At 40.3% G+C, this 14433-nt stretch overlaps 1 protein-coding gene across 2 annotated transcripts in view; it reads right to left on the bottom strand.

Moving 5' to 3' along the window:
* Window positions 1–10256, bottom strand: part of CHMP4C (charged multivesicular body protein 4C) — a 51240-nt gene extending 40984 nt beyond the window's left edge. For both annotated transcript variants that reach the window (XM_036739889.1, XM_036739898.1), the window contains exon 1: window positions 9946–10256. In XM_036739889.1, coding sequence (XP_036595784.1) covers window positions 9946–10135 — 190 coding nt within the window. In that variant the 5' untranslated portion in view covers window positions 10136–10256. The remainder of the gene's footprint in view (window positions 1–9945) is intronic.
* Window positions 10257–14433: the final 4177 nt, after the last annotated feature.

Here is a 14433-nt window from a genome sequence, read left to right as displayed (position 1 = left end):
AGTGTCATCTCATTGGGTCCTCTTTATTGTGGCAACTATTTTATGTAAGTTTAATATCGCTAAGAAGTGGTGATGATTGAGTCACCATTTTAAAAATATCTACCTTCCATTTTTCAGTTGATACTTTTTTAAACAAATATAGTACATTCTCAACTTTATTCTTTCTTCTAAACTAATATTTAATATGCCCTTTGTTCTAACTAGTCAAAGATCTGTATTTACACAGATTTCTTTTCTGTAAACATTTATATGGATTATTATTAAGCATTAATAGTTTTAAATAGAACTTTTGGGACATCCTGAAAAAGCACATCAATTACTGAGGTAAAAGTGCCAAAATGGTGCTACCACAATAGCTACCCATGAAAATAGATCACTATAAAAATGCTGGCAGATCTGTTCCATACTGCAAAATGCTGTCCACATTTGGGCTTCATTTACGAATATTCTTGTTATGATCTGACTTTGCTGGATATTGTGCAAAGTTCTCTGTAGGCTGATTTTTTCAACTAATTTTCTGGTTTGTAAAGAAATAACTATTTGCATTCTTCAATCATTGACCAACTTAATTTTTTACAAATGGGCCTGTATTCTAAACTGGTACTGCTTTTGTCTATCAACCCATTGCCTAAGAATAAAAATTCCTTTGCCTGACATCTGGCAGGAGTCTTCCATTGCAGTTTAACCTCATATTACTCCTTCCACACCCTCTTTTCATCAAACACAATGGACTACTCTCTGCTGCCTCCCAAATTCACTGTGTTTTCCTGCTTCTGGGCCTTTGCTCATTCTGTCCTTCCTTCTTGAAAAACTCACCTTTCCTGTTTATTTTGCTGAATTCCTATCCATCCTTTAAAACCTAATTCAAATGCCAATTCCTCCATGATGCCCACAGTCTTAACAACCTGTCCTCTTAGATTCATATAAATTTTATTTCAGAACTCTCTGATGAATTTGTCACGTAATTCTATATATCTATCTTATCACCACCACTACTATCTCTTCCCCAAAGAAGGCAAAGATCTCATTTCATCTAAATTTGTACCTTCTCCAGTGCCTAGTACTGGATTCTCCACATAGCAAGCCTTATAAATGTTCGTTAAATGAATTAATAAATTAGATTAAATATTTACTAGCCAAGGCACTTTCTGTGCTCTATCAGGCCTCCTTGTAGCAACTATTTTGCATAGGTTTAGTATCTCTAAAAAATGGCCATCTTCAATTTCTTAGAATTGACAGTTTAAACAAATGTCTTCTTATCTTTACCCTTTTTTCTAGTCTGTATGTAATTTGTCCTTTGTTCTAACTAGTTAATGAACTGAATATATAGACAACTGATTCAGAAATAACCACTTCATCTCTATAACCCGTCATATGTTCTCTGTTAAAATTAACCGATTTTTTTGTTATTGTGTACAGAACCTTCTGTCTCTCTTCTAGTAGAAAGTATTTATGATAGAAGGATGTGAGGTTTCTGAGTAGTTTTTACCTTTATCCTTTTTCACTTCTTACTTCCAAATGATATTTCCCAATGTGGATTTCACTACTCTTCCCTGGGCCTATTTGCATTGGAACCACTAAGTATCTAGGTCTTTGTTAAATTAGTTTGGAGAATTTGTCAGTTTTCTCATAGAATTCCCCTACATCTTGATACCATTCAGGAGATGGTCATACATAAGATACTATTATTTTCATGTTGATCTGAATGCTTACAGTTGGGAGCAGTGAAACGACAAAGAAATCTCCATGAAATGGAATAGCATAGTATAATACAACACTAGATATGGACACAGAAGATCTGGTTTGACTCCTGGCTACCTGTGTGACTTGTGACAAATCTCTTAACTTCCATGAATCTCAATTTTCTCATCTACAAAATGAAGAGGTTGGACTAGATCATCCCTAAAGTGCCTTTCTGCTCTAATAGTCTATGACTCTGTTTCTTGTTGCCTTTGTACATATGATGAAAACAAGTAAGCTTTTTATGTCTTACTGTTACATTTACAGTGAGAAAGTTAATAAAGATGTTTGGTTCCTCCAGCTGTGAGGCAACTCGCTGATCATTGCACAAAGATAACATATTAAGATTAGCAACAGTTAAATTAATGTTCACAAATGACCTAAGAAGTATTTGGTCTTATTCCCTTTTCTGATATCACACCAGCTTCACTATGGAAACAAAAGAAGTTTGCACAGGATTGGGAATAGTTTTATGCTTTTCTGTCAATTTTATGGATTGTTTTAGCCAAAAAAAAATCATCGGCTTCTGATGATGAATCTCTCTAGGCTTATTATATCAGTAGACTTGTATTCAAAACCTTGCAACTTGGAAAGAATTTGTGAGAGCATGTTCTTTTGGCATAACTTTCAAGAAGCCAGGGTCACCTCCATGCCTGATGATGCATTATAGCAGAATTTTCATAGAGGAAATACTATTACATAACAGCCAAAAAAATTAATTTTGGAATACTTAAATATAAACACCATGTCCATATCAAGGGGAATAATCCATTGTACTTTGTACTTTTCAGACAATCTATGGAATATTCTGGCCAGTTCTGGGATTCATGCTTTAAGAAGGAGAATGACAACACAAAAATGGCCAGAAGAGAGAAAGTTATGGGGCTTTCCTATGGAGACCAGTTGAAAAAACTTTTTTCAGGAGGAAGGATATTTGGAAAAAGAGATTTAGGCAAATTACGAGAAACTACTCGCCGTGTGATGGAAAGCATACTAGACTCAAATCAAGAGATTTGGAGAATATCATAACATATAGTAGCTATCTCACAAGTGGGACAATGAAAGCACTATATAGTTACTATAAGAATACTAGATAACGTTTACATAGTATTTATGTATAGGCACTGTGTTAAGTGTTTTACAATTATTATCTCATTTGATTCTCACAACAATCCTGAGATGTAGGAGCTATTATTATCATATGAGGAAACTGAAGCAAAGAAAGGTTAAATAACTTGCTCAGGGTCATATAGCTACTAAGTGTCCAAGATCACATCTGAATTCAGCTCTTCCTGACTCCAAGTTCAGTTGCCTGGTTTCAAATACTCTCACTACTATTAATATTATTATTGCCACTGGGTGGAGCCAAGATGGCAGCTAGAAAGCAGGGACTAGAATGAGCTCCCCGCAAAGTCCCTCCAAATCCCATAAAAAATGGCTCTGAACAAATTTTAGAACTGCAGAACCCACAAAATAGCAGAGGGAAGCAGGGCTCCAGCCCAGGACAGCCTGGATGGTCTCTGGGTGAGGTCTATCGCGCACAGAGCTGGGGGCGGAGGGGAGTGGAGGTGAGCAGAGCCCAGCTTGGGCCGCGCAGACCAACCAGACCAGGAGCCGGACGAAGCGGGCCCTAGCGCCCTGAATCAGTGAGCTGCAGCAGTTACCAGACTTCTCAACCCACAACCACCAAAGACAACAGAGAAGGTCAGTGGGAAAAGCTGCTGGGAACAGGGTGATAGAGTTTGTGGTTCGGCCACCGCATGGGGACAGAGGAGGTGTTGCAGCTACAGAACTACAGCTGCAGTTGCTTCTGGCCCCAGGCCCACCTGGTGGGAGGAATTAAGTGGCAGATCAGAGCAGGAGTGCAGAGCCTGCTGAAGATCTGAGTCCAGTCCGGGTTGGGGGTTCTTGGGGAACGAGGAGTGCTGGTGTGGCAGAGCTGGCTGTAATAGCTCTGAAATCAACAGTGCATCCCCTCAAGCTTGGAACAAAGTACTCTTTACTCTACAAGCAGTCATACCCTGCTGAAAAACTCAAGGGTCAAGTAAGTTGGCTGGGAACATGGCCAGGCAGTGAAAATGCTCTCAGATTCAGTCTGACTTTGGAATCTTTCTTTGGTGACAAAGAAGACCAAAACATACAGCCAGAAGAAGTCAACAAAGTCAAAGAGCCTACAACAAAAGCCTCCAAGAAAAACATGAACTGGTCTCAGGCCATGGAAGAGCTCAAAAAGGATTGGGAAAAGCAAGTTAAAGAAGTAGAGGAAAAAATTGGGAAGAGAAATGAGAAGGATGCAAGAAAACCATGAAAAACAAGTCAATGACTTGCTAAAGGAGACCCAAAGAAATACTGAAAAATACACTGAAGAAAACAACACCTTAAAAAATAGAGTTACTCAAATGGCAAAAGAGCTCCAAAAAGCCAGTAAGGAGAAGAATGCCTTGAAAGGCAGAATTACCCAAATGGAAAAGGAAGTCCAAAAGACCACTGAAGAAAATACTACCTTAAAAATGAGATTGAAGCAAGTGGAAGCCAGTGACTTCATGAGAAATCAAGATATTATAAAACAGAACCATAGGAATGAAAAAGTAGAAGATGATGTCAAATATCTCATTAGAAAAACGACTGACCTGGAAAATAGATCCAGGAGAGATAATTTAAAAATTATTGGAATACCTGAAAACCATGATCAAAAAAAGAGCCTAGATATCATCTTTCAAGAAATTATCAAGGAGAACTGCCCTGATATTCTAGAGCCACAGGGCAAAATAGATATTGAAAGAATCCACCAATCACCTCCTCAAATAGATCCCAAAAAGAAATCTCCTAGGAATATTGTCACCAAATTTCAGAGCTCCCAGATCAAGGAGAAAATACTGCAAGCAGCCAGAAAGAAACAATTTGAGTACTGTGGAAACACAATCAGAATAATCCAAGATCTAGCACCTTCTACATTAAGAGATTGAAGAGCTTGGAATACGATATTCCGGAGGTCAATGGAGCTAGGATTAAAAGCAAGAATCACCTACCCAGCAAAACTGAGTATCATGCTCCAAGGCAAAATATGGATTTTCAATAGAATAGAGGACTTTCAAGCTTTCTCAGTGAAAAGACCAGAGCTGAATAGAAAATTTGACTTTCAAACACAAGAATCAAGAGAAGCATGAAAAGGTAATCAAGAAAAAGAACAAGAAAAAGAAATCACAAGGGATTTACTAAAGTTGAACTGTTTTGCTTGCATTCCTACATGGAAAGATGATGTGTATGATTCATGAGACCTCAGTATTAGGGTACCTGAAGGGAATATGCATACATATATATATATATATATATATATATATATATATATATATATATATATATATGTGTGTGTGTGTGTGTGTGTGTGTGTGTGTGTGTATGTGTGTGTATGTATGTATATATGTATGTGTATATATAGAGAGAGAGAGGGCACAGGGTGAGTTGAATAGGAAGGGATGATATCTAAATAAATAAAATCAAATTAAGGGATGAGAGAGGAATATATTGAGAGAGGGAGAAAGGGAGAGATAGAATGGGGTAAATTATCTCACACAAAAGTGGCAAGAAAAAGCAGCTCTGTAGGAAGAGAAGAGAAGGTAGGTGAAGGGGAATGAGTGAATCTTGCTCTCATCAGATTTGACCTGAGGAGGGAATACCATACACACTCAATTGGGTATCTTACCCCACAGGAAAGAAGGAAAAAGAAGATAAAAAAGGAGGGATGATAGAAGGGAGGGCAGATGGGGGTGGAGGTAATCAAAAACAAACACTTTTGAAAAGGGACAGGGTCAAGGGAGAAAACTGGATAAAGAGGGATAGGTTAGGAAAGAGCAAAATATAGTGAGTCTTTCACAACATGAGTATTGTGGAAGGGTTATACATGATGATACGCATGTGGCCTATGTTGAATTGCTTCACTTCTTAGGAAGGGTGGGTGGGAAGGGAACAGGGGAGAGAATTTGGAACTCAAAGTTTTAAAAACAGATGTTCAAAAACAACAAAAAAAAGTTTTTGCATGCAACTAGAAAATAAGATACACAGGCAATGGGACGTAGAAATTTATCTTGCCCTACAAGAAAGGAAGGGAAAAGGGGATGGGAGGGGAGCGGGGTGACAGAAGGGAGGGCTGACTGGGGAACAGGGCAACCAGAATATACGCCAACTTGGAGTGGGGGGAGGGTAGAAATGGGGAGAAAATTTGTAATTCAAACTCTTGTGAAAATCAATGTTGAAAACTAAGTATATTAAATTAAATTTAAAAAAAATATTATTATTGCCACAAAACAGCACTCCCTCTGAAATTAGGGGACCTGGGTACAAATCCCCCCTCTCAAGTTGCCTTTTCTGCCTTTCTTTATCTTCCCAGTACTTACCACAATGCCTGGCACATAGTAAGCTCTTAATAAATGCTTTCTGACTGACTGAATTACTACCTGTATGTCCATGGGCAAGTCATTTAACATCACTGGGTTGCAGTTTCCTCATCTACAAAATGAGGGGGTTGAATAGCCTCTGAAATTCCTTCCCACTCTAGCTCTATGATCCTAGGAATACTAAATACTTGAAAAGCTATTATGTCTAGAGGAATTAGTCTGCTCCGTCCCAGGGGGCAAAACTAGATTCAATAATGGGTGGATGCTAGAGAGAGGCAAATTTTAGCTATTCATCATATAGAAATGCCTGACAGAGATGTCCAACAATGGAATGTACCCCATTACTAGAGATGTTTAGGAAGGCATTGTGTGGTCAAGGGGATTGCTGTTTTGGGAAGTCAGACATTGCTGTGTGACTTTGAAGAATCTGCCTTTCCAAATCTATTTCTAAGTAATCAAAGATACGACTCATAAGGGAGCATGTCCAGACCCACTGTACAAAAGATAACATAGCACACGCTGCTGTCATTGATAATTCAAATGACAGTGTCCAGAGGAAGTAGATTATTTAATATGGGAAGTTTGCCATTGCCACAAATCTGTACTCAATGAAAGGCAAGAAAAGTCTTTTTTTCAGTATCATCTCAGAAAGCAACATTAAGGGAATCTCTGACTACCTGAAATTCTTGAAAAGATTAATAAATCTTATTCCAACTTATCCTTTTTCACATAGGGCAATTCTTTGAATGCAAGAGTATAGCACAAGGCAGCTAGCTGATTAAATGAAAATTACATGTTATTGCCCTTTTAATGATGCTGATGATCACAATTGTTGCTTTATATATGAGCATTTATTGCTGACAAAAAAAATCAGTCATGAACAACAATCATTTCCATATTTTGGCCTGGTAATAAGCTCACTCCAAGCCAGACCTTTCTTTATTTCAACAGACTCTGAATTCAAGTGCCTCCTCAGGTTTCAGCTTCTGTAATAAAGAATGCATTTTAGCTATTCCCAATGATCCATTTCTTCCCTTACCATCTTCTTCTAGTAGACGGTCTTGCAAAGTCACTCACCTGCTAGTCATAGTAACACATGGAGTTAAAGCTCCCCTGATTTGAGGATGCTGCTGTGAAGATCCTTTGCATGGATATGGGGCATTGGATGTGGGGCATAGATATGGGGCATTGGAGGCAGTGTGGTACAATGAAAAGAGTGCTGTCTCTGGATTAGAGGACCTGGATTCAAATTCTACCTCTGATACTTATTGTCTGTATGACCTTACTCAAATCATTTAATCTCCCAGACCCTGTTTTCTCCTCCATAAAATGAGGGGTGAACTAGATGGCCTCTAAGGTCTCTTTCAGCTCTAGAGCTATGATCCTACAACAACTGGAGAAGACTAGGATGAGTTTTCTCTAATTTTTGGCTTTAAAACGTAAGCCTGCAACTTACTACTTGAAGAAGCAAAAGAAAATTTTGATAAATATCAAAAAAGAATAATAATTTTAGGATATGTGAATATATACACGCACGTATATAAATACATATATATAATCTCGCCATACTTTGCATTTGTCATATCACATATGAATATTCTGTATACTTCTGAGAGTAATGCTTTAAGAGAGAATATGTCCAGGAAAAATGGCCAAGATGGTGACAGCTCAGGAATTTATGTCTTATGAAGATTAGTTGAAAGAATTTGGGGTATTTGAAAAAGAGAAGAGCGCCTACTATACAGTAAGCACTAGAAGTGGTCTCAAAACCCACAGTATTTGCTTTTGAAGGCCCTACAATCCAAGAGAGATCCCTTGCCTCTTCAACATAAAGATCTTTTCAATAATTTAAGTGGTCAGAGATCTGTAAAGAGACAGACAACTGTGTGTATGCATAAGGGATAGGGGACACTGGGGAATTTTAAGAACACATAAAAGCAGTATTTGTATTAATACAGGGCTGCTAGATGGCACAGTGGATAGAGTGCCAGACCTGGAGTCAGAAAGACTCATCTTCCTGGGTTCAAATCTGGCCTTCAGACACTTACTAGCTGTGCGACCCTGGGCAAGTCACTCAACCCTGTTTGCCTCAGTTTCCTTATCTGTAAAATGAGTTAGAGAAGGAAATGGCAAACTACTCCAGTATCTTTGCCAAAGAAATGCCAAATGGGGTCACAAAAAAATAAGACAGGACTGAATAACATATTAATATAGTTATTAATTATTAATATTAAGATAGTAATATATACAAATAGCATGTCAGAACCAAGAGAATGCAGAGTAAAGCAATAATCCTTGATATAGTCATCATCAGTTAATACTGATTTATTAAGTTTTTTTTCCCAGTAAGCTAAAATGGAACTCTTCCTTTTGAATTTACTGCTTTAATGCCTTTCAGTAAATATTGTCACACACAAAAATAAAATAGAAGCCAATGTTACAAGTGCTAAATATGCACCATAATATTGTGACAGCATGGGAGAGTGAAAATAGCATATCATAGAAGAAATGAAGTTTGACCTTAGTGCACGTTCCAGTTCTTATTGCTGTACAGGACTGGGTAATAGTTACACAGAAACTTCTGGTGTGATTAGCACATTCCAATGAGAAGGTGCAGTGTTTTCAGGTCTGGTCCTATGGGGAAAGACTTGTTATCCCCCAGCCCTTCCCCCAACAACAACACTTGTATATGACTAAGGGATGTAAGCATGGGGATGCAAACATTAATAGAACAGAATTATGTATCACCAGCTCGGTTTCCAGGCCTGCCAGTGCCAAAGAACAGGAATCTAGTAGTTCTAGCTGTCTCAATATATAAAGTTAGGTTAGTATATGGGTCAAGTAATTTATTTTTTTCTGTGCTAGTTTGCCACATCTTAAGAAGAATAAAAAAAGAAGTTTTAAAAACCAGTATTTACATAAAGACTCATAAAATCCACTGTCCCTGCCCCTTATAAACAGTTTAATTTATGTGCTTTGCTACAGTGTTAGATACAAAATTATATTAAAGAACATGTATTTTTGTAAAAGTCATAGCATAATTATGAGTCAGTCACATAAAATCATGCATTTTAAAAAATGTGCAATAGGAATGGAAAACATCTTTGTGTAGAAATCATGAACATACCACTTGCAGAGAAAAGGCAAAAATCACTTGCACCTCTCTGTGAATCTTTTACTTATTCCTAGGGTATACCAATGTTCTATGGGCGTGGTTTAGACTTCTTTATCACAAAGCATTTGTTAAGCACCTACTCTGTGCCAGGCACTTGCTAGGTACTTGGAATACCAGGAAAGAAGTGAAACAGTCCAATGGAGGTTTGCAAAACACAAAGAACTCAGAATGTGATAGGCATCCTAGGACTTTATAGATTCAGAATTCCCTACAAATTATAAAGGCCAAGCAGGCATAGCCATTTGAAATCCACCACTTCTTGATAAGATCTCAACTACAGAAAAGTTGGCTAAAGGGCTCAAAGATGAAAGGTGGATGAAAGCGGCACATACAGATCTCACTAAAATATATGCCACATGCTTTACGTGTTTGTATACAATTCCATCTATGGTACAACAGACATACAAGCATGTACACAATTGCATATATTATACATTCTCCTTAGCAGAAAATTGTTTTTATTATTAGGGTAGTCAAAAGTACCTAGAGAGAGGGTTTAAATGAAGTTGTGGCTTGCTCTGCCCTCGGATCCTGAGCTCCGGCCCCCCGGCCCTTGGGGCTTGAAATCCAGGGGTAAAGAGCTGGTCAGAAATGAGGGCAGGTAGCTGCCACGGAGGGATGGGAACCGAGCCCTACCTCGCTTATTGTGCGTCCCGTGCTTCTTGGCCAGGGAGAGTTCCCTCTGGATCCTGGCTTCCAAGTACTCTTGTTTCTTGCCCAGCATTTCCTCCGTCTCCCGGAGCCGGGCCAAGGCCTCCTGGGGGCTGGGAGAGGCCTTGGCCTTGGAGGAGTTTCCCCCTTTGAAAAACTTGCCCAACTTGCTCATGGTGGCGTCTTTGGGGACCCCAAGGCACCGAAGGAGGCGGGGAGACCCGGCAGCTCCCCGAGCCACACCTGGAGGACAGGTGAGTAAGATAAGTTCTCTCTCGGGCACTCGGTGCAGTCTAAGCTCCTAGAAATCAACAAGGTGTCAGGACAAGGAGTGACACACACTCTCGGGCACTTCCTGACCATCGGGTCCCGAGCCCCGCCCCGGCAGTCCTGCGGTGCAGGCTACCTGTGCCGGGTTTAGGGAGTGGGAAGGGCGAGGGAGGAGAGTTTGGGAAGCCAGCGCTGGCTCTTCCGTTTGCTCCTCCGAAGGAAAACAGGTGTTGAAAAGCCCCGAAAGGCGCCGGGGGGTGGGGGGGGGGAGGTAGGGAAGCCTCACACTGGGAACCCTGAGATCCCTCCCTTAGAGGCACATCCCAGGAACTGGGAATGAATTAAGAAGGCATCGAAAGAGTAGTGCAGATATACACCATCGATGCTTGGGCGTATATGTATAGTTGTACCTTCTTTCTAAGATGACCTCTTATTTACACTATGAATGACTTACGTATACACAAGCTGTATGTTGTCTCCTCATTAGACTGTTTGCTCCCTAAGAGCTCCCACCCCTCTTTCTTTGTATCCTCACTGTTTTGCAAATAGTAAACAATAGGTGCTTGTTGACTGACTGACTGTGACCCCTTCCTGACTTCAAATTGCAAAGATCACTGAATTAGGAGTCAGAGGATCTGGTTTCAAAATATATCTCTGACCATTGTGTTGTGACCTGGGGCAACTCATTTAACCTTTCTAGATCTCAGTTTCCCTTAACTACAAAATGAGGGAGTTTGGCTAGATGTCTTCTGAGGTGCTTCTAATTCCATATCTATGATCCCACCTATGTATGCAGATGCAGGAGTTTCTGTATATTTATGAAAGCTCAAGGGCATGTGTGTGTGTGTGTGTGTGTGTGTGTGTGTGTGTGTGTAAGTGGCTTACTCTCTCTGTATGTATTGTGATGTTCTGCCTTGCCTCAGAAGCATGAATGGGTCTGTAAGAAAACTCTTACCAATATGGATTTAGAATTGTATGGCAAGCTGTTTTTCCTGGTGGCAGAACTTTGGGAAATGTCTAGTCGAGTTCATAAGAATTCTTAAACTTTCTATGTCATCCTATCTTAAAAAGGCTGCAATTTTCTTGCTAGCTGAAGTTGGGTCTATTTTCCATCTATTATATACATGCAAGTATTAAGAAGGGATAGAAAATCCTAGGAAGAGAGAAATATTATTTTGCTCTTACTATCTGATTCCCATCATCAGAGCCACAAGCAATGTTTGGTAACATGAAAGGCAAATTGATATTATTTACAGACAAGGAAGTGTCTCAGAAAAGTTAAGTGACTTGCCCATTGTCACAGAACTAAGCAGTATATGATCTGAGATTCATAGAATCGTAGGCGTAGCACAAAAAGGATCCTGAGAGACCATTTACTACAACTTCTTCATTTTTAAGATAAGGAAACTGAGGCCCTGGGAGGTTAAGTGATTTGCCCAAGGTCACCTAGACAGTAAATGTGAGACGTGGGATTTGGACCCAAATCCTCTGTCTGACTCTCGAGTAAGTGCGCTAGCCACTGCATTCTTCTTCCTGCTGCCTCCTCAAACCCAAGTCTTCTCTTTATCCAGTATACTATGTTGACTATGAAACAATCACAGCTGTCAGGAATCAATGTCCTGCAAGAACTTCACGTGCAACATTTCCAAAACTGAACTCATCACCTCTTCCCCTGCTCATCCTCCGCCAGTTCTTTGACCAGCATTTCCATTTCTGTTGAGAACACCCGTGTTCCCAGTCACCTGGGCTCATGTCCTCAGGGCCATTTTTGACTCTTCACTATACCTCACTATATGTGTGAGAGTAGAGTCGAAATCACTCTTCCCATTTTAGCCTCGATATTTTAAATAGGGGAGAACATGTCTCAATCAATGACATAGGCCTTAAACTACATGCTAAAAACAAAAAAGACCTTCAAACAAAAATGGAAGCAAACATGTTCAGAGAGACCAAGAAAATTTGGCCATATCCCAGGGATCATCTACAGATTATCTGTCTAGTAGATTTCCAGAAACTGGAGCATGTGGCTTCCTTGACCAGGTCTCCTTCCCATTTCACCCACTTTGGACCAAGTGGTACCTTGTAAGCCTTAAAAGGTCTGAAAGTTTTGGGACTTCCTATTTTTTCATTGGTGGCCTAGCAGAATCCCAGATCAACTAGGGGCAATGTCTACATTAGGGACCAAGGGCAGATAGATACAGATTCATCATATTTGAGGGGAACTTCTTGAACACCCCACAAATGAGAGAGAAGAAGTTACAGCAACCAGGGGCTATGAGTTACCCCATCATACACGCTAAGCTTAAGCCCACTTTGCCCTGGACTCTGAAAGTATTTATGGAAGAGTTTGTAACTCATTTTTTTTTTGGGGGGGGAAGGATATTTTGTATTAACTGTTATTACTATACAACCTTGGTAAATACCCCTCCTTAAATGCTAATTAAAGGGGGGCGGAGCCAAGATGGCGGCTGGTAAGCAGGGGCTAGCATGAGCTCCGTACCGAGTCCCTCCGAAAACCTATAAAAAATGGCTCTGAACCAATTCTAGAACGGCAGAACCCACAAAACAGCAGAGGGAAGCAGGGCTCCAGCCCAGGACAGCCTAGATGGTCTCTGGGTGAGGTATATCCCACATGGAGCTGGGAGCTGGGAACAGAGTGGAGCAGAGCCCAGCCTGAGCAGCGTGGACCAACAAGACCAGCAACCGGGCAGAGCATGCCCTAGCGCCTTGAATCAGTGAGCTGCGGCAGTTACGAGACTTCTTAACTCACAAACACCAAACACTGCTGAGAAGGTTAGTGGGAAAAGCTGCGGGAGTAGAAGGATTTCTCAGTTCGGCTTCCAGCCCCGGGGGCAGCGGAGGTGGGGCAGCTACAGCTGTTGCTGCTTCCGGCTCCAGGCCCACCTGGTGAGAGGAATTAAGTGGCGGATCAGAGCAGGAGTGCACAGCCTGCTGAAGATCTAAGCCCAGTCCGGGTTGGGGGTTGGGGAAGGAGCAGTGCTGGTGTGGCAGAGCCGGCACCTCCCCCCCAAACATGGAACATAGAACTCTTTAGTCTACAAGCAGTCATACCCCACTGAAAAACTCAAAGGTCAAGTTAGTTGGCTGGGAATATGGCCAGGCAGCGAAAACGCACCGAGATTCAGTCTCAGACTTTGCATTCTTTCTTTGCTGACAAAGAAGACCAAAACATACAGCCTAAAGAAGTCAATAAAGTGCAAGAGCCTACATCAAAAGCCTCCAAGAAAAACATGAACTGGTCCCAGGCCATGGAAGAGCTCAAAAAGGATTTGGAAAAGCAAGTTAGAGAAGTAGAGGAAAAATTGGGAAGAGAAATGAGAAGGATGCGAGAAAACCATGAAAAACAAGTCAATGACTTGCTAAAGGAGACCCAAAAAAATACTGAAAAATACACTGAAGAAAACAACACCTTAAAAAACAGACTAACTCAAATGGCAAAAGAGCTCCAAAAAGCCAATGAGGAGAAGAATGCCTTGAAAGGCAGAATTAGCCAAATGGAAAAGGAGGTCCAAAAGACCACTGAAGAAAATACTACTTTAAAAATGAGATTGAAGCAAGTGGAAGCTAGTGACTTGATGAGAAATCAAGATATTATAAAACAGAACCAAAGGAATGAAAAAATGGAAGACAATGTGAAATATCTCCTTGGAAAAACCACTGACCTGGAAAATAGATCCAGGAGAGACAATTTTAAAATTATTGGAATACCTGAAAGCCATGATCAAAAAAAGAGCCTAGATATCATCTTTCAAGAAATTATCAAGGAGAACTGCCCTGATATTCTAGAGCCACAGGGCAAAATAGAAATTGAAAGAATCCATCAATCACCTCCTCAAATAGATCCCAAAAAGAAATCTCCCAGGAATATTGTTGCCAAATTCCAGAGCTCCCAGATCAAGGAGAAAATACTGCAAGCAGCCAGAAAGAAACAATTTGAGTATTGTGGAAACCCAGTCAGAATAACCCAAGATCTGGCAGCCTCTACATTAAGAGATCGAAGGGCTTGGAATATGATATTCCGGAGGTCAATGGAGCTAGGATTAAAACCTAGAATCACCTACCCAGCCAAACTGAGTATCATGCTCCAAGGCAAAATATGGATTTTCAATAAAATAGAGGACTTTCAAGCTTTCTCAGTGAAAAAACCAGAACTGAATAGAAAATTTGACTTTCAAACACAAG

This window comes from Trichosurus vulpecula, chromosome 1, assembly GCF_011100635.1.
Source record: "Trichosurus vulpecula isolate mTriVul1 chromosome 1, mTriVul1.pri, whole genome shotgun sequence".
In the NCBI taxonomy this organism is placed as follows: domain Eukaryota; kingdom Metazoa; phylum Chordata; class Mammalia; order Diprotodontia; family Phalangeridae; genus Trichosurus; species Trichosurus vulpecula.
Note: the sequence above shows the minus strand (reverse complement) of the source record. Positions and strands in the feature narration are given on the sequence as shown.